The following is a 24,551-nucleotide window of genomic DNA, read 5'->3' as shown; positions in this document are numbered from 1 at the left end:
GGTTGGTCCTGCATGTGAAGGGGGACGGGTTGTGTTACAGGTTAGGGTTGACTGGCTGTTAAGACGTGATGACAGGTTGGTCCTGCATGTAAAGGGGGACGGGTTGTGTTACAGGTTAGGGTTGACTGGCTGTTAAGACGTGATGACAGGTTGGTCCTGCATGTAAAGGGGGACGGGTTGTGTTACAGGTTAGGGTTGACTGGCTGTTAAGACGTGATGACAGGTTGGTCCTGCATGTGAAGGGTTGTGTTACAGGTTAGGGTTGACTGGCTGTTAAGACGTGATGACAGGTTGGTCCTGCATGTGAAGGGGGACGGGTTGTGTTACAGGTTAGGGTTGACTGGCTGTTAAGACGTGATGACAGGTTGGTCCTGCATGTAAAGGGGGACGGGTTGTGTTACAGGTTAGGGTTGACTGGCTGTTAAGACGTGATGACAGGTTGGTCCTGCATGTGAAGGGTTGTGTTACAGGTTAGGGTTGACTGGCTGTTAAGACGTGATGACAGGTTGGTCCTGCATGTGAAGGGTTGTGTTACAGGTTAGGGTTGACTGGCTGTTAAGACGTGATGACAGGTTGGTCCTGCATGTGAAGGGGGACGGGTTGTGTTACAGGTTAGGGTTGACTGGCTGTTAAGACGTGATGACAGGTTGGTCCTGCATGTGAAGGGGGACGGGTTGTGTTACAGGTTAGGGTTGACTGGCTGTTAAGACGTGATGACAGGTTGGTCCTGCATGTGAAGGGTTGTGTTACAGGTTAGGGTTGACTGGCTGTTAAGACGTGATGACAGGTTGGTCCTGCATGTGAAGGGTTGTGTTACAGGTTAGGGTTGACTGGCTGTTAAGACGTGATGACAGGTTGGTCCTGCATGTAAAGGGTTGTGTTACAGGTTAGGGTTGACTGGCTGTTAAGACGTGATGACAGGTTGGTCCTGCATGTAAAGGGGGACGGGTTGTGTTACAGGTTAGGGTTGACTGGCTGTTAAGACGTGATGACAGGTTGGTCCTGCATGTGAAGGGTTGTGTTACAGGTTAGGGTTGACTGGCTGTTAAGACGTGATGACAGGTTGGTCCTGCATGTAAAGGGTTGTGTTACAGGTTAGGGTTGACAGGCTTCATGAACAATGTGCACATTCAACACTGCTGCTGCCAGCCAGGCTGCAGTAAATTATCATATACTAATAACATCCACCTGCAGGCATTTAGCACTAGGGCTGCAACTAACCATTATTTTCATTGTCGATTAATCTGCATGTATGGCTCTGGGAGACGGCATAGCTGTGTGTGAGGTATGTATTATAGTTCAGATGAGTAGGTTCATTTGTTTCCTCATCCATCGCCTGTGGCTCTGGGACTCGGTCACATAAAGTTACAATCTGTGGTGTGAGGTACCAAGTGGATAAAACTGTTCCTTACCGGTTTCTGATTTCGTATCAGATTTGAAGATTTATATTCTTCTTAAAGAAGGCAGTAGTATGTCCAGAGGTGTTAAAATGATATTCCTGTGTGAAAGAACCGTTTAAATACAGTCTTTCGACAGCCTGTGTCGAATTTACAGCAGAGTGTGTTTCATATTACTATCATGGTGCACCACTTGCACGCGGCGAGCAAACATTTCAGACACACGGATTCGGCGGCGCAGTGAACAATTCCAGCGCACCTGGGAAGTAAAACGCATCATGGAATACTCAAAATCCCAAGGTTCCTGTGTCGGCACTGGCACTCTCCTCTCCTAAATTCGGCACAGGCTGCCGAAAGACTGCTTTTAAATGGTTGTTTCACGCGGGAATATCATTTTAACACCTCCAGACATACTACTGCCTTCTTTAAGAGGAAATATAAGATCTTCAAATCTGTGATACATCGGAAACGGTTAAGGAACCGTTTTATCCACTTGGTACCTCACATCACAGATGGTCAACTTTACGTGACCAAGTCCCAGAGCCACAGGCGATGGGCGAGGGAACACATGGGGATAATACAAGAGGAGCAAGTGTGTGTGTGTTTCTTCTTGCAGTCTCAACTGGCTGTGTCGTTGCTCTCCACCTGCTCTTTCTTCTCCGTCTTCCAAGAAGAATCACAATCAGAATCAGACGAGACAAGACATGAACAGAGTTGACTAACACAATGAAACAAATACATGATGTAAAACTGTTAAAGGCACTATTTGTAATATTTTTGCCCACTAAATGTCACGCTGGAGCTGTAACGTCAAGACGTAAACACATGCAGTCGATAAAACAGTCACGGCTTCCCATGCCACCATAAACACTCGCATTGCTCTGATATAGCATCTGCCATCTACACTATGCAACCCCAGACACTCATCTGCCATTGAGACATGCATAGCGAGCCACACACCCGACATACCGTATTGTAAACAGACCAGGAAATACACAGTGCCAAAACGCCATACAAACGGAGACTAACCTTATTTCCACAGCCATGGTCGCTTTATTTTCTCAATCAGAGTCACGGCTTGATCCAGCATAATGCTGTCAAGCCTCACTGGGTCACTCTGTCCATTTATAAATGCGAGGAAGAGCTAAAGCCACAGAAACGAAGCAGGAGCCTCGCACCGACGCTCCAGCAGGCTCGAATCAACAAAGCGTGTTTTCACAACACAGAGAGGGGGCGTGGCTTCTTTTACTGGTCTGAACATTATAACTTGCATGTTTCGCTAGATATATAATAGTCTTTCGCGGGCATCTAGTAGTGCTGAATATCACATTTAGTGCCTTTAAAGGGACAGTTCACCCCAAAAACAAAAATACATATAGTCACAACCGGTCCTTGAATGTCCATCTACTCAATCTAATAATTAATTAGCTGCAACTCGTTAATGGACAATGCCAAAAGAGCTGTGAGTTGTCCTCTTTATTAAAAACATGGAGACTAATGCTGGCTCCTGTCGCCTCAAACCAGTAAATTAACAGTTACAGCGACGGTCTTTGGAATGTGGATAGAGATAAGCCTAGACACTGAGCATGGTAAATGAAAATATCGAGTAGATGGACATTCAAGGACCCGGTTGTGACATGTCTTTTAATGTTTCCACATGGTATGGATGAGCTCCACTGCAGAAGACAAAGTATTATTTACCATCAGTGTTCAATATTCTCCATACCAAACACTTTTCCATCCACATCCTCACAGCGAGCACAACAGGGACAAACAAGACAGATTTCCTAATGCCAGGCTCAGACTACACAAATTCAGCCCGATATTAAAACTATTTGGTCGCGCGCGACACATTTCCAGCGTCAGGCCTGACCATGACCATCGGGAATGACGAGTGGCCGTCTTCAGCTCTTGTAGTGCGACATAATCAAAGACCAGCGTTGGGGCATCTGGGATGCCTCACCCCGACGAAAAGATTGGCATGCTAGTCTTTTCGTCGGGCTGAATTATTTTCTTGCCTAGTTTGACAACTAATTACGACGAGTTCCTTTTGACTTCCGCTTGGAGTGCGGAGAAACACAGTGTCCCCTCCCCGTAACGATAGCAACTCACTCACTCTCTGCCTGCCTGTTGAGAGAGGAGAGGGAGAGTTACAGCAGCATGCAACACAATCATTTATTATATTGTAGGCTACAAATATACCTGGCTGGATTTTGTAACCTATAGGCTATTTCTTGTTTCCTGCTGTGGCGCTGTGCTGTCTGTCTTGCCTGCCCGTGCACTCAGTCATGTTTTCACTCCGTGACGTTATCAATTATGATTTTGTTTTTCACCGTGTGAGAAAATGGACTTGTGGCATGCGGGTCGTTCCCGATGTTCTACGTCAGAGTTGGCAGGCCTGGTTCGAGATCAGACTTGTAGTGTTGCCACTCTCCCGGCCAAGACGCGTCACAAATCTATGGCAGAATGATTGCCTCGTCTGATATGGTGACATCGTGAAAGACAAAAAATATTGTGTAGTCTGAGCCCGGCATTACCAGTTTGGCCTAGAGCAGTGGTCCCCAAACTGGGGTACATGGAGGTACTACAGGGAGTACTCGAGAGAAAGGGGGAAATGGAAAAATGTAAGAATAAATCATCATGAAAATAAATGAAACATTAAAATAAATCTGCTCAGGAGGCACTAACTGCAACTCTTTTCCTCCATTTTGTAATGTTATCTTCTTCAAATGGTGGATTATCATTCATTCATTGCATCATGTGCTATGGTTTTCTCTTGCAGTTTTCTAAAGGGGGTACTTGGATTCAGAAATCAGGGAAAGGGAGTACTGAAGACAAAACAGTTTGAGAACCACCGGCCAAGAGGAAATATTTCAGCCTGTGTGCAGGTTCACTGGCTGAAGACTCACCTTCTTTTTGCCAAATGGCAGCTCTTTCCAGAGCGTCTCCATGGCAACGCAGCCCTGCTGCACCCGGCTGTACACAGAGTCCCTGCTCACCTAGTGAAAATACATGACTTTGTTAACCAACCGCAACACACGTGCGCACACACACACACACACACACACACACACACACACACACACAACACACACACACACACACACACGTGAGACATGATCCCCTAATGGAAAAACACTCCAGTCTTGTCAGTTCACTGATCAGAAACAAGGCTTGGATTTAGACCAGAGGTTCTCAACGTGGGGTTTGGGGACCACCGTGACCAAGAGTCCTTGAGGGGGATCCAGGGGGTCCCCAGCAAATTGATTAATTGTTCAACTTCACTGTTACTTAATTTACAAGAAGTTAACACCATAAGAGAATGTAGAAGAATTGTTATTTTGATATCGGATATCTCTCTACTTGCAAGCCATCTGGACAAAATCATATTGAACAACTAGAACGACCGCACCGCGGTTATATGCCTCCGCCAACAAGTGAGCAGTCGACATCCATGTCTGTCCAGACGTGAGCCAAATGTGAAGAAATTCCGTCAAGATGTTACTGAGATATGGCGTTAACGAGCTTGCAAATGGCGTTCGTGAGGTCACAGTGACCTTGAACTTTGACCTTTAAGCACCAAAATGTAATCAGTTCATCCTTGAGTCCAAGTGGACATTTAAGGCAAATTTGATGAAATTCCGTCAAGACGTTCCTGAGATATCGCGTTAACGAGCATCGGACGTACGGACGGACAACCCGAATCCATAATGCCTCCGGCCTATCGCCGGCGGAGGCATAATAAATATATTCTCAGATTTGGGTCCTAGAGACAAAATCTCATCAAATGGGGGTCTGGGGTAGGGTTGTGCCGATTGCGATCGGATCGTATATTGCCGACTCAATGGCTGAAATGACGATTGCTTTTCCCTAGCCGATCTCCATCGCCCCGCCCCCCGTGTGTGGCTGCTCCCTGAGAGCAGCAGTTTGACTGAGCCAAGTGTGTGTTCAGACCAGACCATTAACAAATGCTAGTAGCCTACTGCATTCAAACATGTTTCTGATGTCCGCAACGAGCCCGCCACCAAAATCTTTAATTACAAATCTCCCCGCCGTCGCCCGTCCCCCGATCTGTCTCATCTCATCTCTCTTCTCATTCTCCACATGCCGCGCCACCTGACATGCAAAACTACTCTGTGCTCAGCTCCATAAGAGTAACGTTATATGTAGATGTAGGCAGGCACAATGACTGATGAATAAAAAGTTGTTACACCTAGGTTTCACAAGATCTACCCTTCCGTCTCACCACTATGTGATAGGTGTCAGGTGTTAAGAGGGTACACTAGCCCATGCTTTTTGGTTTTGCCCTTCACTATCTGGATTATGGGCCAACATATTTGATTGGTACTCTAAGGCCTATAAAATAACCCTTCAGCTGGAGGCAGAACTCGCCATCTTCGGCTGCTTGGAATCCTCTCTGCTCCTCCCTACAGCTGTACAACAGTCTCTGACGCAGGGGATGACATTCGCAAAGAGACTCATTCTGAAGGAGTGGAAGGCCCCCTCTCCACCTTCCTTCCAGCTGTGGCTGACGGACATGGTCTCGGTTATACGCATGGAGAGACTCCGGTTCCTGAGGATCAATTCACTTAAGAAATTCTCAACTACCTGGGACCCGTTTCTAGCCTACTTAGACGAGGTTAAAAGCGACAAATAACTGGCTCAGCTTGACTTTTCATGGACCCCTCGCGTGGAGTGCTCATTATAGACTCAGTGGAAAACAGACAATGCAAATATACCTTGAATAAGGACGCAGCCTGTTGAGGGTAAAACATGGAGGCACTCAGAGCCATGAGGCCAACTGGAAACACCAGCCTCCTCACCCTGGAGCCTGAGAGAGACAGAGAGAGGGGGGAGAGAGAGAGGAGGAGAGGGAGAGAGAGAGGAGAGAGAGGGGGAGAGATACAGAGAGAGAGAGAGGAGAGGGAGAGGGGGGAGAGATACAGAGAGAGAAAGAGGAGAGGGAGAGAGAGGGGAGAGAGAGGAGAGGGAGAGAGAGGGGAGAGAGATACAGAGAGGAGAGGGAGAGGGGAGAGAGAGAGGGGGGAGAGATAAAGAGGATGCACAAAGTGAAAGAGAGATTCATTCGAAGAGCCACAGGAGTCCAAAGCGATAACACCTGACCTGCTAAAAGCTACCAGCCAAAAGTTTGGAGACACACCACATTTTTCTTTATTTTTAGTTCCAACGACCTTCATCAGATTTTTCAAAAAAAGAAGAATGTGATGAAGGTCGTGTTGGACCGAAACGTTATTCTTTTTGTTAGATAAACCTCTATTTGCAAGTGTAGACAGTGTGCAGAAGTTCTCTTTTCTTTAGATTCTTTAAAGTAGCTGCCCTTTGATTTGATGGAAAGCCAAAGGCTATGGATTGGAAATAAATTAATAACTAGACATCAACTTCACTATTTATATTTGTTTCAGAAACTAATTCCAAGCATTTAAGCAGAAGCCTTTAGATCAGAATGGCTTTAAGAGTGTGAGAAACAGAGAACATTCAGTCAGGTGGGTCCAGACTTACCTTTGGCCAGATAAAGTCCCAGGAAGCCGGAGAAGCCCACCAACCCGACGCTCGGGTAGAGGTGAGGGGGCGGGTCGCTGAGGACGCGGTACACATCTGGAACACAGAGGAAGAGGAGGAGGAGGAAGAAGAGGAGGAGAGACGGCAGGTCAACATGTCAGCTCGGCATCTTCCCACCATTTACCCTATCAAATATGGACCCTAAAGTGAAGCAAAAACATCTCCATCACCCCGTGGTGGCTGGCTGCAGTATAGAGACACTGCATGAAATAGGCCACGCCCATCATGGGGGAAAAGCTCTAGTGCTGCACGATTTGGGGTAAAGGTGCGATTAGCGATTAGGGTGGACAATATTGCGATTGCGATTGTGATTGCGATATAATAAACAAGAGTTTTTTTTTTACCTTTATTTATACAGGGGGAGTCTCACTGAGAGCAATGCTCTCTTTTTCAGGAGTGCCCTGTTCACATTCACACACACATTCATACCTGGAAGCTGACCAGTACAACCACAGTCTGATCTGCTGGCCACTGATCAGCTCCACTGGAGCAGTTGGGGTTAAGGCCTTGCTCAAGGGCACCTCAGTGGTGGTAATGAGGGAGGGGCAAGCGCTGCCTTTTCACTTTCCCCACCCAGATTTATCCTGCCGGTCCCGGGGATTGAAGCTCGCTTCTCTAACCGTTGGGCCACCACTGCCACTAGGTATCTAGGGATGTGCCGGCATGAGTTTTTGACGGTATGATAACCTTGGACAAAAATACCACGGTTTCACATATCACAGACTAAAATACATGAAATATGTTACAATTTAAAATATATTAAAACTAAAAAAATAAAACAATTTGAAATTAAATTATCTTTACAAAAAAATAAAACATTTTGAGACATTTGCCTGCCCCAAACATGTAAAAAAGAAACACCAGTCAAATAGAAACTGCACTGTGTTACAGCACATAGAAGATGGCTCAGCAAAGTTGCAAAGTTAGTTACATGTCTGTCCAGCAATACTAATGAATGATACACCCCGTTTATTTATTTTGTAGCGACAGATGGCCTTAAACGCCACACTCACGTGACGCTTCTTGAGAGAGAGAGGTGAGAACGTGCATCTGCAGACTTTTAACGAGGGGACCATGAAGGCGTCATGTGACAGGCTAGTTAGCTAGCCTGGAGGTGATGCTGCCAGTGCTGGCAGCTGCGACAGTGTTTTGCTATCAACCTTGTTAATCTCGTTATATTCTTCATCACAGCGGGTCATCCCCACTGTGTACTTAATCGCGCACTAGTTCTGCATAAGCACCTGCAGCTCTCTCCTTATTTTACTGACGTTCTCACTGATCACACGGCTGTTTACATGCGTTTCTGAACGAACGGCTAGCTAGTTATTAGCATAGCTTGCTGTTAGCGATCATGGATGTTCTCTCTCGCCCTCTCTGTAGATAATATGTACCTTGCTGCACATAACATTACTTATTTGCGGGAGTGCATGGGAGAAGTCTCCCGCTAGTATTGATGCCCAGTGTGTCGCGTGTAACGTTAGTTTAAAGGAGGCTCTCACACACAGTGTGTGTGTGTGTGTGTGTGTGTGTGTGACTCAAAAAGACGTGAAAAAAATAAAATAATCGCACACTTTTGCGGTTATGCAATCGCACGTGCTGACATCGCGATTGCGATTGCGATTCGATTAATCGTGCAGCACTAAAAAGCTCTGTTCATTTCCACACACCAGCGTCATTTTCCTTGAATTAAACATAGCTAAAAGCTGTTGTGTGGTGGGCTGCGCAGACAACAAATGTAAAAAATCGCCAGTTAAAGTTTTTTTTGTACTCCCGAGGAAAACAAGGAAGCCATTGAGAATTGGCGAGAAGAAAAATCTGGATGTTGCTGTCAATGAAGTAAGTTGGAGTGTTCATCTTCCGTATATACGATGTTTTTGTGCAAAACCCGACCATGCACGCGCCATATGAGAACGCCAGGATTGGACAGGAGTTTGTGTTTTCCCCGATTTTGGGCGTGGTTTCTGGTTTCTAGTAGGGTAATTTTGTTTCCCGAAAATCGAGATAAACATGATTCATCATAATGGTGATCTCAATATTCAGCATAGGAATCATGATTACTGCCATAAGCATGTAGTAGCAGATGATTTAGTCTTAGCCCTGTGGTGAACTGGTGACATGCCTTTCATCCAATGCATGCTGGGATAGGCTCAAGCCCTTCAGGGAGAGACCGTCAGGATGGAACGGAGAAACGCCATGAGACTCTTCAAACATATTTCATTGCATGTTTTTTTGTTTTAAGGATCTTGGCTGTTAGTGTTAGGCAAGTAAAACAACTTGGCTAAGGTTAGGGTTTTGTCATGGTTAGTCTTGCATGCCAGACTTGCCATTTTCAGCATGTAAGTTGCTAGCGGCGGAGTCATTTGAGAGCGGACACACAAAGAGCAGAAAGGGATTTCCCTTCGCTCCGACTGAAATGGTCTGTGCAAATGGGAGAGCTTATCCCTGCAGCCTACTTCCAGTGAGTCAGACTAGGTTGTGGTTAAATAAGAAAAACATTCATTACAACTTGTGGTCGGGGTGGCAGATGGACATAAACTTTTGCCTTTAATGCAGATGACCGGAGTTCAATTCCCAGGTAAGCCACATTAAAATTTTTAACAAACATTTTCCATGACCAAACCCCAACATTAAGGAAGTTGTTTTACTAGCCTAACCATAACCAAAACAACCAAACTTTGGGATGTAATTCAACATTTTCAGTTTGTCGGACCACAAGGCATTTTGGGGATTGAAGGTAAAGACGATGCTCTGGTGGTTGTTGAGGCACAAGAGACTGCGCCTCAGGCTCTCTCTTTCCCCACCCAGTCCTAAGATCCAAACCAGCTCCTAGCCCATCACAAGCGGCATCTGGAACCCTGTCAGTGTGTTTTCTCACCTGTGACTGTTGTAACAGAGGTGTTGATGATCGGCTCTACGGTCCTGTACGCTTCCTGTGGACCGAAGATTGATATGATTTGATTGATTTGAAAATGTATTTCAAACTGTTAAAAAAACAATTATATTAAAACAATACATTAAAAAAACAAGAGTAGAAAAAGACAAAAGTATCTCAGTAAAACAAAAAAGATCATCAGTGGACAGAGAGACGGACAGAACAGGTTACAATACACCCAACTTCAGCCTCTGTCCAGACCAGTGACTTACTCTTACTGGCTCTGTGCCTGCTTTTCTCCCTGGCTTTCTTTACCTAGCATTTCTCTATTGTGTATGATCCTTCTACTAGTGTCACACAAGAATAGTGTTATAAGTGTCTTTATTATGACATCCTCCGTGATTTCATTGATGACAAAAATGTTTTTATAGTTCAAATTAACTAGGGTTGACTTCAAATATTCGGATATCCGTTCATAATGCTGACATTCGAATTTAATATTTGATTAATATACATATATCTATACATATATATATATAATAATTTTTTTCTTTTCTTTTTTTTCTAGAATGAACCTATCCCCAACTAATCATCACTCCTTATGTCCTACAGGCCCATTCATTCATGGATATTAAAGGATGGCTTTACCAGTAACCAACCCACTTTGTATCATTAATAATCTCTGTAATATAAGCACATGGGCAGTGTTCACGGAGATCTCCCATTTCCTCCTGTGGCAAAGCGCCCTGTTGTGACACGTTTTACGTCACAACGAAGCTGCGGACGTTCTGCTATTGTTTATTTTAAATTTTTTAAGTATGCGCACATTGAGAGCCTTAATGAGCCTTAACGACTTGCAGCTGGGGGGGCAGAGTTTCTGCAGGAGGATTTTTCTCTGTGAGGTAAACAGAGAGAGAGAAAGTAAACACTGCCCATGTGCTTATATTACTGAGATTATGATACAGAGTGGGTTGATTATCGGTAAAGCCATCCTTTAAGGCAGGGGTTCCCAAACTTTTCCGACCAAGTATCACTACGTACCAAACCAAATTTCCCAGGGACCACTTCCACTGCGTATACCCCCCCCCAATAAAATAAAATTAGCTGATTTAACCATGCAATAGCAGCAGATTAACTAAATAACAATATAAGGCTACTAGCTGATTCAAAATGGACACACACATTCACACACACACCTGCCAACTGTGAAAAAAAGGACCGCTTTGAAAGGTTTTTTCCCTCGCCAAAATGTAGCCTAAATTTGGAGTGTTATTTAGCTACCTTCCTGACAAGCTAGCATGACATGGTTGGTACAAACCCATTCCTTAAGTCTTCTAGTTTCATATGATACCAGAAACTTCACTCTGGCTTTAAAACTGAGCCTGCTGCAGCCTTTGAAAGTAAATGTTCAAAATTGTGATGTTTCCCAAATATCACGATATTTCCAAAAATCTGCCCAATCCGGCAACTGCTCAGGGTTAATGTGTATATAAAAACTGTTGTCTGTAAAAAAGAGATTTTTTTTTTGCAATTCCCTGGCGGACCATCAGGCGGAGCCCAGTGGTCCACGGTCCATTGTTTGGGAACCAATGCTTTAAGGAATTAATCCATAGAGAGCTCCAGGAACGAGTCCGGAAATCATCGATGCTAACAGCCCTGGTTCTTCACAGTTTTCGCCTATGGGAGTTTTGAATGGGTTTTTGGCGCGATGCTTCTAATAATCTCTCTGGGCAACGCTGGCTTAATCAAACGCGAACCAGTGTTTAGTAACATCATCTTCACACATGAAGACCACTTTTATGAGTTTTGAAGCTTTTATGTGCCGTTAAAAGGGTGGCTAGCTAGCAAACGGCTAAATGAGACTACAATGTCGACGCGGATATTATACGTCATCACGAGTGAACGCGGAAATTCTTTCTCTCGCAATCAATGCGTGGATGCCTATGCGACACTGTGTGTAGTTCTGGATTAGCTTAGCACGAGCTTTTTACCTCTAGGGCTCGCAGTTACGCTTCAAAACTCATGAAAGTGGTCCTCATGTGTGAAGATTATCCCGCTGAACCTTGGTTCGCGTTTGATTAAACTTGCGTTGCCCACAGACATTATTTGAAGCATCGCGCCAAAAACCCATTCAAAAATCCCATAGACAGAAACAGTGAAGAACCAGGAAGTTCGGGACTTCCGCATTCAGCCTACAAAAATACGTCATCCCTGGAGCTCTCTATTGATCCAAGGATTATTATGTAGCTTTAATATAACAATCCAGTAGGTGGCGATAATGCAACACTTAAGTCACTGGGCTCTATCTTCCCCCTGGACTTAAATTTGCATTTATGGCTTGGCCCAGCGCTATTAGTGGGCGTGGTCAGGCGCATTCCCTAATTTTCCCTTGGCGCTAAACAGCAGAATCCACAGCGCTAACCATTTAACTACGCCTTTTTAAATTATTCACAAGTGCTGGATTGGTGGTCTTGAGTAAACCAATCACATTCTTCCCTTCCAAGGTCCCAATCCACCGAGATACTCCAGTCCGGTAACTCCGGTTGCAGCTGCATGCTGTCATCTCTTCATGTCAATTTGGATATCTCAGCGCATCACAGATCATTGCCTGAATAAAACTATTCAACCTACAAGCAAATACAGATCTGTTCAGCAGGGCTGATGGTCTCCCTGTACAATATAGAACGTTAACTCATTGAGTGCCAGCCACTTTTGGAGAACGGACGCTCCCAGTGCCAGAGTTTCAGAGCGTTTTCAGTGATTTCTCGAGGCCCACAGAATATTGTGTGATATTACTATGTAAACACCGAACACGCACAAAGAACGATGAGACTCTCTTCTATCATCTGCAAAAAAAGTTTATTGATATCATTTTCCATTCTTTAGTTATCAGCCGGAGAAGATAGGTTGATTTCAGCAAAAAAACGCGTTTCAATTTAGAAGCTGAGATATTCAGCCTTTTGTGAAATTAAGCATTTCAAGCACATCACTGACTCTGAAGGTAATATTTTCTGATGTAATGACACCTCAAAAATAATTTCCTTCAATAAAACAGTGAAAACAAAGGAATTTTGTTTGGCCAAATAATATTTTTTAGCTGCAACCAGCAGCGCTGGCCCCTGCGTGCGCAGACCCTACACCTTCTTGCTGGTCTTGATTTACTGCTGGTGGGCATCAGATATTCTAGCTTGTTTGCCTGTCTCTGTGCATCGAGCCTGCTGTCTGGGTCTGTGTTTACTGTCAATGGTTGTAGCCTATGCTGCCCTGCGTGCCCCACCCCCCCCCCTCCTCCTCCGTGGGAGTGTCTCTGGGGCTCTGCTGCGTTTGCTCTGCGTTTGCTCTGCACTGAAAAGTGCGCTGCACCCCGCTTTTTCACAGCATGTCGCCGGCTCCCAGCTGAGAATAATGTAACTTTTCAGAAAGACGCTGGTGTCGGCAACTAAATCATATGGAGGGGCTATCGCAGCGGAGACGGAGGGGCTCAATTGTGGCAGCATATTGACTGCTGTTCACAGGCACAGCTAACGTTATGCTTCATGCATATCGATGCGATTTCCGTTTCCCCATGACTACTTCTCTCTTTTTTCCTCGCCTTTCTCTAATCTGGAGAGCACTGTCGCCACCTAATGGGTCGGTAAAATAGGTTATACACATTCAACATGCCCCAAAATTTTACAGGAGATGGATCTGGCTTTGATCCACGTCCCACCGTCAAAAAACGCAATTGACGACTTTAGTCGTCATTGGCACTCAACGTTACTATCCGAATTGACGACTAAAGTCGTCATTGGCACTCAATGAGTTAACTATCAGTGACATTCCTGATACCATCCACTTCCATGATCTTTATATGTTGTAAACACATAACTTTCACAATAGTGAACAAGCCCCCCCACTCGGCTCATTCAGGACAGTCTTAGTTTTATAACTTGTAGGCTACCTGCTGCTCCTGCACATCACAGCACAGGCTAAATGATGCAACATAAATATACATTATGTAAAGTCATGGCATAAATGTGTTTTTATTGAAAAAGTACGTGTCAAGTAAGCCAAGTCTTATTGGAGACAAGACATCACAGTATAACTGTGTTACGGTTGTCACTCGACTATAACACGTTGTATTTGCGACGTATATACGGTACTCTCGTAACGGACAAGCCCGTCTTTTATTGTCACACGAACACCAAAATACATGCATGCGGCCACAACACACTCATGCTGACGGTGGCCGGTGAAAAGTGTCCTATAGTGTATATATATGTATAAGTGTATATGTGTATATATATACGTGTATATATAAGTGTATATATATACGACCTGGATTACATGTATGTTTCACATAGGGTTGTGTTTTGATTTTTATGTTTTATTTTGTCCAATATTGAAATGTTCTAGAATTGCATGTTGTGTTAACATAAATATAATTTCTATCTACCACTTAGCCTACTTCGGCTGATTTGGTTGCTTTTTCTTGTCAAAATGTATTAAGCCCCAATGCATGCTGGGAGAGATGCACATGTGTGTCTGTGTGTGATGTTTGGTAGGGGAGCTGGCACACTGAATAAGGCCTGGTTTTGAAAAGCATTAACCGCAAAATTAACGCCAGTTGGGAAGATCGCTTTAGGCTGGTATTTAAGCCCGAAACGCCCATTCTGGCCTATTCTGGCACTGCGCCACGCCTCTTCAACGCAAAGCGCATTTCGGGGCGTAAAAACATGACTGTATCCTCCCGAGTCACAGGTAGGCAGTGATGACATCACAGCAGACATTTGAATATTTGTGGAAAACCTCAATGGGATATTCAAATTTGAAAGAAATGTATTCGAGGACAGCCCTAAAATTAACCAATTAATTTAAACAAGGAAAACAGGTCATTTTTGCAAACATACTGAACATAAAAGAAACCAAAACACTCTTTACAGGCCCGACAGTCTCTTACCTCGACTTTCTCCAGGACAGTTTGACTCGTTTGCTGCAAAAAACCACAACACTCATTACTATCACACAGGTCTCTTAGGGCCCTATCATTGCAAAAGCGGTAATTTAGTTTGCGCTTGTTTAGCGCTGAGTGCAATGCCGCGCCATTACCTCTATGCCTGTTATAATTGTACATGCATGGGGTAGGCGTGCCACATGCCAAACCAGGCCTTTCTGCGCAGAATGCGGGGCATAGATGGCATTCTCCTATCGTTAGCATGCGCGCAAAAGCACCTCTTAGGTGCAAAAATACCCCTCTGCGCTTGAGCGCACCAGAATCTCCGTGCTGCACAACGCAGAAACATCATGGCCAAACAACTAACGAGGCAGCTGGATTAGCGCGAGATCATGAGATCACAATCACATGACAAATCCATCTCGCCACGCTCCAATCTATTGGTTTCAATCCCAACCATCAGTGGTTTGCACCAATCAGCATCCTATGAGTCAGCTATGGGCGGGCTTTGGTGTGACGCCAGCAAGAGTGAGCTCGTGATAGACAGATGGTTCATCCAATCACCTGCCAGGTATGTTTTGAAAATGCCTGCCCTTTGAAATGGTTTCCCGAGCAACTCGTTCCAAGATGGTTATGTGAAAACAAGCCATCTGGCAGCGTCAGGTTAGCCATTCACATTATCCATGGATTTCTTGTTGCATTCTTGCTCTATAGACCCTGTTTATGTTTGTAAACACTGATTACGTATATTGTGGGCGGAGCCGAACTGGTTGCAGAAAGTTACAACTAGCGGTTCAGCTGTCAGAAATATGGAAGATCCGGACGCCTCCCCCACGTATTTTAAAGCTTTTCCAGGAACAGACAGGTTACCTCTCACACATAAGCTAACTCTTTCAATGGGGTGAGATTTTCTGACTCATACTCACTGTCAGAATGGGTCTAGGATCTAACTACATCGCAAAGTTGCAGTGCCGGACATAGTCATATTCATAGTGGGAATGTCCAGCGTCTATCTATACGCATACGACACAGGACATATTTTTCCTGTATTCCAGGAATCTCTCTCGTTTCAGCTTCAGTTCCTCAGTTTTGGATACCGCGATGCATGCGAAACTAACCCTGTGACGTCCACTCCAAATGGATCTATAGGATATGTTGAGAAAAATAATTTCCAAATTGGAGATTTCCCATGAACGCAGTCCAAAGTTGGATGATTAGGTCGGAAAATCAGAGACACGATTTGCTACCAGAGTTTCAGAGTTATATGACACAATGTGACCTTTAACCTTCTCAACAAGGTGAAGAAGACATACACAGTTTTGTGATTTAACAGTAAGAAAACAAACACATGCATGTTTATTGCAAGTTTGAAGTCAAACAGTCTAGTTTGTGAATTTAGCTTGTTAAACTACAAGACGTCTGTTTTTGTTTTCCTTGTTTGATTTGCCAACAAATCAAACAACTTGAAAGTCAGAGATGTCCATAGACAGGGTTCATACACATTTTGACCAATGGATTTCCATGACTTTTCCATGACTTCAAAACAAATTTCCATGACCAAACATTTTGTGAAGTCTCTGTGTATACATGAAAAAGTGAGTGAGTTACGACATTCTGCTTTAAAATGTCACTAGCCTACATTTCACCGGCTGTAATGCAGCCTTTAAAACCAGGAAAAGACAACATTTATGCCGTATCACCATATTACCATATCCAACATCTAAGACAATATCTACTCTCATATCACAAACAATATTAATATAAAATCAATATATTGCCCACCTCTAATATTGAGTGCCAGAATCAACCTCCCAATGATGCAATTTCCAGAAAAACATCATTATTAGATTTTATTGATTATCAATCACTGCTTTCAACTTCTTTCTGATGTACGGTAAATATATCTTGTGAAGTTACCGTAAATGAGCCTGAGGTCAGTTGTTTATTAGTTTTAAATCGCTCACTTTCACTCTTTCAAGTTGCTTAAATGCTTTGTGGTTGACTCTAAATTAAGGGATCCACTTTCACTTGACCGACCTGTTCCTGCCCTGCTTTTGAGCCCTGACCAACTATAGCCTATTATAACAATGAATGCTTGCTATGCTGATATCACTTATTGGTGATCTGATGTCCCCTATACTTGCAACCAGATCACTTATTAAACAGCGTCACCATGACTCAATAACGTTACTTGGCACTCCAAGGCCTATAAAGTAACCCTTCAGCCGGAGGCGGAACTCGCCATCTTCGGCTGCTCTGAATCTTCTCTGCTCCTTCCTACTGCTGTGCAGCAGTCTCTGACACAGGGGACGACCGTCGCCAAGAGACTCATCCTAAGGGAGTGGAAGTCCCCCTCCCCACCTTCTTTTCAGCTATGGCTGTCAGACATGGTTTCTGTTATACGTATGGAGAGACTCAGGTTCCTGAGGACCAATTCACTTAGGAAGTTTTCTACCATCTGGGACCCATTTATGGCATACTTGGACGAGGTTAGGGGCAACGGGTAACTCACCCAACTGATATCTCGTTTATTCCTCACACTGGATTCTATATATCATGGTAGCACCTCACTACGATGTTGTAATGTTGATATGTGTATGCTTTTTCTTTCTTTTCCTTTCCTGTGACTGAGCTTGTGTGTCTTTGTTTTTGTTTTTTGTTTTGTTCTTGTGTGTCTTTATTGCATATAAAAAATGAAAAAAAAAAAAAAACGTTACTTGGCAGAGGGTCTGCGCTCGTACTGAGTGCATTTCCTCGTCCAACTCAAACGGTTAAAAAAGTTTGCTTGTCACAAAATAACACTCGTTTGACGACTTATTTGAGGGAATGTAATTATGATATCGATCACATACATTCGTTAACCTGTTGCTCTTTGAACAAGTTTGGATGTTATGGGCGGCTGTGGCTCAGGAGATAGAGCGGGTCGTCCACCAATCAGAAGGTCGGTGGTTTGATTCCCGGCTCCTCCAGTCCGCATGTCGAAGTGTCCTTGGGCAAGACACTGAACCCCAAATTGCTCCTGATGGTGTGCCAGCACCCTGCGTGGCAGCCTGCCGCCATTAGTGTATGAATGGGTGAATGTACCTACTGATTGTAAAGCGCTTTGGATAAAAGCGCTATATAAATGCAGGCTATTTACCATTTACCATGTTTATCAAGCTGGCCGTGTCGGCTTCGCCTGCGCACTTTTAAACATTGTTTACAGACGGGCTATGTTGTGTCCATGCGTGGGCTTCCACTGTCAGCAATGTAACGTAAGCAAAAATTATTCCATATTTCGATCTCTGTGCATGTCCAAGACAAGACCGCGTGTGGTCAGAGCAGCCATGTTTGTTGTGCTGAAGCTAAGCTACAGCACTGAATGAGTGAGAGAGAAGAGGGGGCAACACCCACGACTGGGAGTCAGAGCACTTGGCTCTGCCTGCTGCACACACACCCACACGGACACACTAACTACCCCACTGTCACATACATGTAATGTTACATTATTTATTTTAAAAGCACACAAATTATTTTAAACTCAGGGTAAATGAATGCCATGAAAATATTTATTAAACAAATTTCCGTGATTTTTCCAAAACTTGGGCGATTTAATTTTTTTCTATAACTTTTACAAGACCTGGAAATTGTATTTTAAATTTCCGTGACTTTTCAAGGTTTTTCATGACCGTACGAACCCTGATAGAGCGAGAACAAAAGCAGTCTGCAGCAGAGAAATTCCTTGCATTTCACAAAAGCGGAATCTAAAATGCTATTATTCCAGTTCTTTGTTGCCCATTGTTTAAATGGAAGGTAGTGACAGGTGTAGGGCTGCCCTCGACCAAAGATTATCCTGGTCGACCAGAAATCGACCACAGCTCCGTCCAATCGATTGGTCGAAACGGGGTCTAAATTATTATTTTTTGCAGTGTACTTTTTGGTTTTCATTTTTTGCAGTGTATAAATAAAAGCTATTTGCAGCGTTGTAACGTTACCGGAATGGACAATGGACAGACTGATCAGTGTGCCATGCAACACCTGGCCACCTGCTCAGTTCAATGAAAGCCTGTGCGATGGTTATGTAACGTTAGCACACGTGGCATGGTTAATTAGTTGGTAGAAAGAACAACTAGGTAGTAGGTAGCTTTTGCGATTTATTCCAGTAACATCTTATAACAGCCTGTCTAACATTACCGGAGTTGGAGTGCAAGTGAGTGCGAAAGCAGCTGGATGTCCAGTCTCACTGATGACTCAGGGGCACTTTACACGAGGACGGTTTCCTATGGTGACGGGGAATTATTTTATCGTTAGTGCCTCCCTTTTAGACGGCGACGGCGAATTTGGGTTTAGGAAACGACACATTTTGAAACCACCCTCCAGAGTGGAATTCTTGGTGACGCTCCCCGCTGAGCGCTCCATGTAATCGCTTGAGACGGCTCATTTCAGGAACTCTGACGTGCCTGCACACGCGACACACGCGATTACGCCATAGCCGTGCGCGAGTTGGCAACCATTTTCAAAATAAAACGTCAGTATCAATGAAGTTTGGCAACATTCAGAATTAAGCTACACTGTGGCCAACTTCAGTTACATGTTCATAACGTTACTGCTGCGAGGAGCCGATGGCTGTACCCGGTCGGCATTTAACGTTAGTTACAAAAGCACGTCGACAGTGTTTTCTCACTGCCAGTAGCAGTAGGGTTTGACAGATCACAGTCAGCGCTCCCGGTCCTCGCTGCTCGTTAAAGATTTCCAATAGGGGTTATTCTGATAAACTGGTCACATATACGTTACGTTCTCAGCTTTTACAGTCTATGGTTCTCACCCGACAAATATTAAAACTTTAAAACAGTTTGGAATTTAAAAAATTCAACAGCGCTCATGTAAACAGGGAGAAGGTGTGAAGGAAAAGGTGTGAAGGAAACGCTATTGTGTCATTTCTTCCAGAAACTGTCCTCGTGTAAAGGGCCCCTCAGTCTCATCTCATAAGGTGCGTACTGCGCTCGTTAACAGCTTGTTAACAGCTGATGGTGGCTGCGTGCGTCCATTGTTTGCACTGATAGCTGCTGGGTTGCTCCCCTTTCTGCTAACTGTGGTTGCCTGTCTCTAGCCTGGATCACTCCCTTTGTGCTTCTAGAAAAGGTCTGTGTTGCAACTTGCTTCCGCGGCACGCTACTTCGTTCCGGATCGCTTTTATTTTTATGAAATTGAATTTCGCCTATGAAATTATTAACACCAGCGATTGCTCGACCAACGTGAATCTCGTCGACCAAGAGCACGTCGACCAAACAATCGACCAATCGACGTGGAGGGGGCAGCCCTAGACAGGTGTGAGCGTACCTGACACTGGTTGGTGTACGGCTCGGCCCATTTCCTCAGGCTGGCCACGCCCTGCTCCACTGGTCCTGCCTCCTGCTCCACATACTGAGCCTCCGCCTCTGGACTGCTGTAGAGAGATGGCAGCTGCAACCCCCACACACACACACACACACACAAACACACACACACACACACACACAAACAAACAAACAAGATGATGCATGCTAGTGTTCACTCAGCAGCCTAACTTATAGATAATAGAGTATAGCAGGAATGACGTATTTTTGTAGGCTTAACCAGAAATCACTGCCATGTTGGGTCGTCACTCGGAAAAGGCCATGGGATTTTAGAATGGGGATTCAACTTAAATGCATGAAATAAGGTCTGTGATTAACAAAAGTTTATGGGAGTGGTCATTTGTGTTCAGCAGGATAGTCTTGACAAACAAGGCCCACCTTTATGGCTTTTTTTACATTTTCTGAAAATCGCATTAAAAAAACGCATTTACGCTTCAAAAGTCATAAAAGTGGTCCACATTTGTGAACTTGAAGATTATCCCTCTCTCTCTCCCCACCCTCCCTGTCAACCTACTGTCCTATACAATAAAGGCAAAAATGCCCCAAAAAATAATCTGAAAAAAACAAATGCTATGTAATATTTACCATAAATACCACCTGTCATTAACCTTCCAAGGCAGCTGGATTCGCACGAGATCATGAGATCACAATCACACAAGATTCAAGATTCAAGATTCAAGATTCAAGATTTTTATTGTCACTCCATGGTACAAGTACCACGTGTGAAATTCTTGTGCAGTGGACTCCGTTTACGACATAGTACAAATAGGCAACAGCAATAAGTAATAGGCAATAAGAAATAGGCATCAATAAGCAATAAGACAGCAATAAGGCAATAAGAAATAGGCATCTTATAAGCAATAAGACAAGTCGGTGGCTTATACGACAGTGGCATATTCATTGCACATAGGTGCACATGTCATGTGCATACGTTAGACGTGTTCAGACATTCCAAATTCGACGTTTTATACATACATGTGCAAATAGCATGTACCTTATTAAACATACACTTAAATTTACAATTAAACGTTAGGCACCTTATTAAACATACACTTAAATTTACAATTAAACGTTAGGCATCCGTAATAGTAGCAGCTGCAGTACGGTACTGCGGTACGACTACTGCACTATTTGTGCATATTTAGGAGTCTCGTGGCCTGCGGGAAGAAACTGTTCCTCAAGCGATTTGTGCGTGTTTTTGGAACCCTGTATCTCCTCCCTGAGGGTAGCCGGGAGAACAGGCTGTTGTGGGGATGGTTTGTGTCTTTGATGATCTTCAGGGACCTCCTGAGGCACCGCTGGTTATACAGTTCGTGCAGTTCTGGCAACTCGTCTCCTGTTACGTGCTGGGCCGCGCGCCTCACCCTCCGTAGCGCCCTGCGGTCCATGGTGGTACAGTTCCCGTACCAGGCGGTGAAGCAGCCAGTCAGCAGGCTTTCAATGGTGCCTCTGTAGAAGTCCCTGAGGATTTCTTTCCTTAGCCCAAACTTCTTCGGCGCCTGAGTCCGTGTATTCGCTGTTGGGCCTTTTTGACAACAGTGGCGGTGTGGCCGGCCCAGGTCAGGTCCTGGTGGATGTTGACTCCCAGGTACTTGAAGCTGTTCACCCTTTCCACCACTGTGCCGTTGATGGTGATTGGGGGGTGTGTGCCCCCCCCTCTCCTGTAGTCCACAATGATCTCCTTGGTCTTGGAGACGTTCAGAGAGAGGTGGTTGTCCTGGCACCATTGTTCCAGGACCCTCACCTCCTCTCTGTAGGCCGTCTCGTCGCCCCCCGAGATCAGCCCCACGACTGCTGTGTCGTCTGCAAACTTCACGATGGTGTTTGAAGTTTGAGTCGCCACGCAGTCGTGGGTGTAGAGGTCGTACCAGAAGGGGCTGGAGACGCACCCCTGGGGTGCTCCTATGCTGATGGTCAGCGGGGAGGAGGTGAGGTTGCCCACCCTCACCACCTGGCGGCGGTCTGTCAGGAAGTCCAGGATCCAGTCGCACATCGCTGTGTTTAGTCCCAGGTCCCTGAGTTTGCTTACAACAAATCTATCTTGCCAGGCTCAAATCTATTGGTTTGAATCCGAACCCCCATGGTTCGCAGCAATCTGAATCAGCATCCTATGAGAGGCGGGCTTTGGTGTGATGCCAGCGAGAGCGAGCCTGTGAGGCAGATGGTTCATTCATGGAAAGTGGCTGCCATTTGAAATGGTTTCCCGAGCGACTCGTTCCCAGATGGTTATGTGAAAACAAACCATCTAACAGCATCAGGTTAACCTGTCATGCCTACATCAAAATAAACATAAGTAACCTGAAGGGCTGGGTTGTTAAGAGCAGTGAGTTTGCTGGGTTGTTAAGAGCAGTGAGTTTGGGTGGCACTAGAGCACCTTTTAAGATGTTTCAACCTGTTAAACAAAACTGAAGAAGAAAAGGAGCAGCAAGTGTGTAGTCGGAGTGTTAGGCTTGTTGACGCCTCGCTTGACTGCACTCGGCTACTCTCACCTATTTTCCAGGTGAGCGAGAAGTCATCTCTAACAAGCTTAGAGGGTGGGGCATCCAGAACCTAATGATGTGCCAACATTTGTTTCCCTGGTGGTACGTGCCTTGGTTTCATGCCAGCAAATAGAACATCATTTCAATATTTAGATAGTTTTCATGGCTTTTCAAACAATACAATATTTTTTAAAACATGCTGTGGTATTACAAAGAATGAAAGTAACCTAGCCCAACAAAAAATATCCTGCCTGGTTTCCTCATAATGAATAGATATCACACGTCTTTCTGTTTATCTTAAACCATAAGCATCCACTGGTTCTACAAGGGCAGGGTAAAACAACAACACAAAGGATGCTCACACGCTGTAAACAAGGACACACAGCCAGAGAACAACACCCTGTGCTCCCTCCCTGTCTCTGTCCATGTCAGTGTTGTACCTCGTCGATGCTGAGAGCTGGCGCTGTGTTCTTCTTCTTCCTCCCGGGCTCCATGCTGGCAGCCAGCAGCGAGCCGCTCAGGGCAGCGACAGACAGCGACACCTGGCGTCGGAGGGCCGGAATAAACAAACGGTTGATGCTGCTGCTGTGCTGCAGCAGCGAAATGACGCGGCAATGTCAATAAATTACCTTAAAACATGATTCAGAGACCGTAGACTCTACCAGAAATATATGACGTTCAACTCAATGTACTCTACAAAAACGGACTCAGAAACACAGCCTACGTGACCTGTGAGTAGCTAGCAACTTGCTAACGTTAGCTGTTAGCTAACTTAGCAGTATGGAAACCAATCATATCGTTCTCAACATCGTTCTCTCTCCGTTGTCAAACAATACCTTATAACACTGTCGACTATTTATGTGGTCATAAGGTTAACCTGGTGAATGGTAAATTAATTCACGTTTACGTTACCAATTTCATGTGTGACATGTCCGTACGGCAATGCAGTGCGCTTTTCTACGGCAAGCCCGAGAGTCTCTTCTTCTTCTTCTTCTTCTTCTTCTTCTTCTTCTTCTTCTTCTTCTTCTTCTTCTTCTTCTTCTTCTTCTTCTTCTTCTTCTTCTTCTTCTTCTTCTTCTTCTTCTTCTTCTTCTTCTTCTTCTTCTTCTTCGTTGGTGCTTTGCTGCCTCACACTGTTATAACTACTTCACTGCACATTGACCTATTTAGTATATCTTCTGATACAGGTCTGTAGTATAAGGAAGCGTTAGCGGACTACTTCCAACATTCTTTATTTGTGCCACGCCACCCCATCACCCAGCAGTGTTTTAAGGGAAAAACCTTTAACTCCCAGTTTGCCCAGCTCTATAAATAGCTCCCTCCTTTCCTTGGCATAGTGTGGGCATTGCAACAAGACATGCTGCACAGTTTCTATGACTCCACAGTACTCACTTGCCATCTCTGTGTTCCCCCATTAACATCAGCCCACTTGGAAGTGATGTTGGTTTAAATGGGCCATTGTACAGTATTCTACCATAGTGACCTGTATGCAGAATAGATATGTAGGGACGGAGAGATTCGTTCGTCATTGTAAAGCAACAGCACAGTAAAGAGGATATTCATGTGATGTATGTAGTTCTTCATAGATCTCTTCTTTTGGTCTCAAAGTGTACCATATTGACATGGGCGGAGTTAATGGGTCGTACATTTTTTTTAAATGCTCACCATTGTATCTCCATCTCACTGTCTGGCTGAATATGATCATACAATTTATATCCACTTTGACAAGAATCACAGGTATCTCTTTGCTAAAGCTGTGACAGGGGGGCCTCTGACAGGGCCTTGCTGCAGCCGCCCCCTCCCTCTGGAATGCCCTCCCCAGTTACATCTGACAGGCCAAAACTCATTGTCTTTCATACTCATTATGTCATCTTTCCAAAAAAGCCCTTTTCACTGTTTGCTTTTGACCTATAA

At 44.6% G+C, this 24,551-nt stretch overlaps 1 protein-coding gene across 1 annotated transcript; it reads right to left on the bottom strand.

The window, feature by feature from the left end:
• Positions 1-967: 967 nt before the first annotated feature.
• LOC310772003 (MICOS complex subunit MIC26-like) lies at positions 968-23,589 on the bottom strand. The gene is made up of 9 exons (XM_083631963.1): positions 23,550-23,589; positions 23,078-23,179; positions 20,102-20,224; positions 14,789-14,821; positions 9,853-9,907; positions 6,918-7,013; positions 6,137-6,228; positions 4,307-4,396; positions 968-2,060 (listed from the first exon to the last, which is right to left on the bottom strand). The coding sequence occupies exons 1-9, from the start codon at positions 23,565-23,567 to the stop codon at positions 2,016-2,018; spliced, it is 654 nt and encodes a 217-aa protein (XP_083488089.1). The 5' UTR covers positions 23,568-23,589; the 3' UTR covers positions 968-2,015.
• Between the last annotated feature and the right edge of the window lie 962 nt (positions 23,590-24,551).

This window comes from Poromitra crassiceps (genome assembly GCF_964638095.1).
Source record: "Poromitra crassiceps genome assembly, chromosome: 2".
Taxonomy (NCBI): domain Eukaryota; kingdom Metazoa; phylum Chordata; class Actinopteri; order Beryciformes; family Melamphaidae; genus Poromitra; species Poromitra crassiceps.
Note: the sequence above shows the minus strand (reverse complement) of the source record. Positions and strands in the feature narration are given on the sequence as shown.

Bases quoted from the DNA above. Each gene is read 5' to 3' on its own strand.
- LOC310772003 (XM_083631963.1), bottom strand. The intron at 9,908-14,788 runs GTAAGAGACTGT...TTCGGTCCACAG, and splicing joins CTGTCCTGGAGAAAGTCGAG to GAAGCGTACAGGACCGTAGA. The intron at 4,397-6,136 runs GTATATTTGCAT...TATTTTCACTAG, and splicing joins AGGCTGCGTCCTTATTCAAG to GTGAGCAGGGACTCTGTGTA.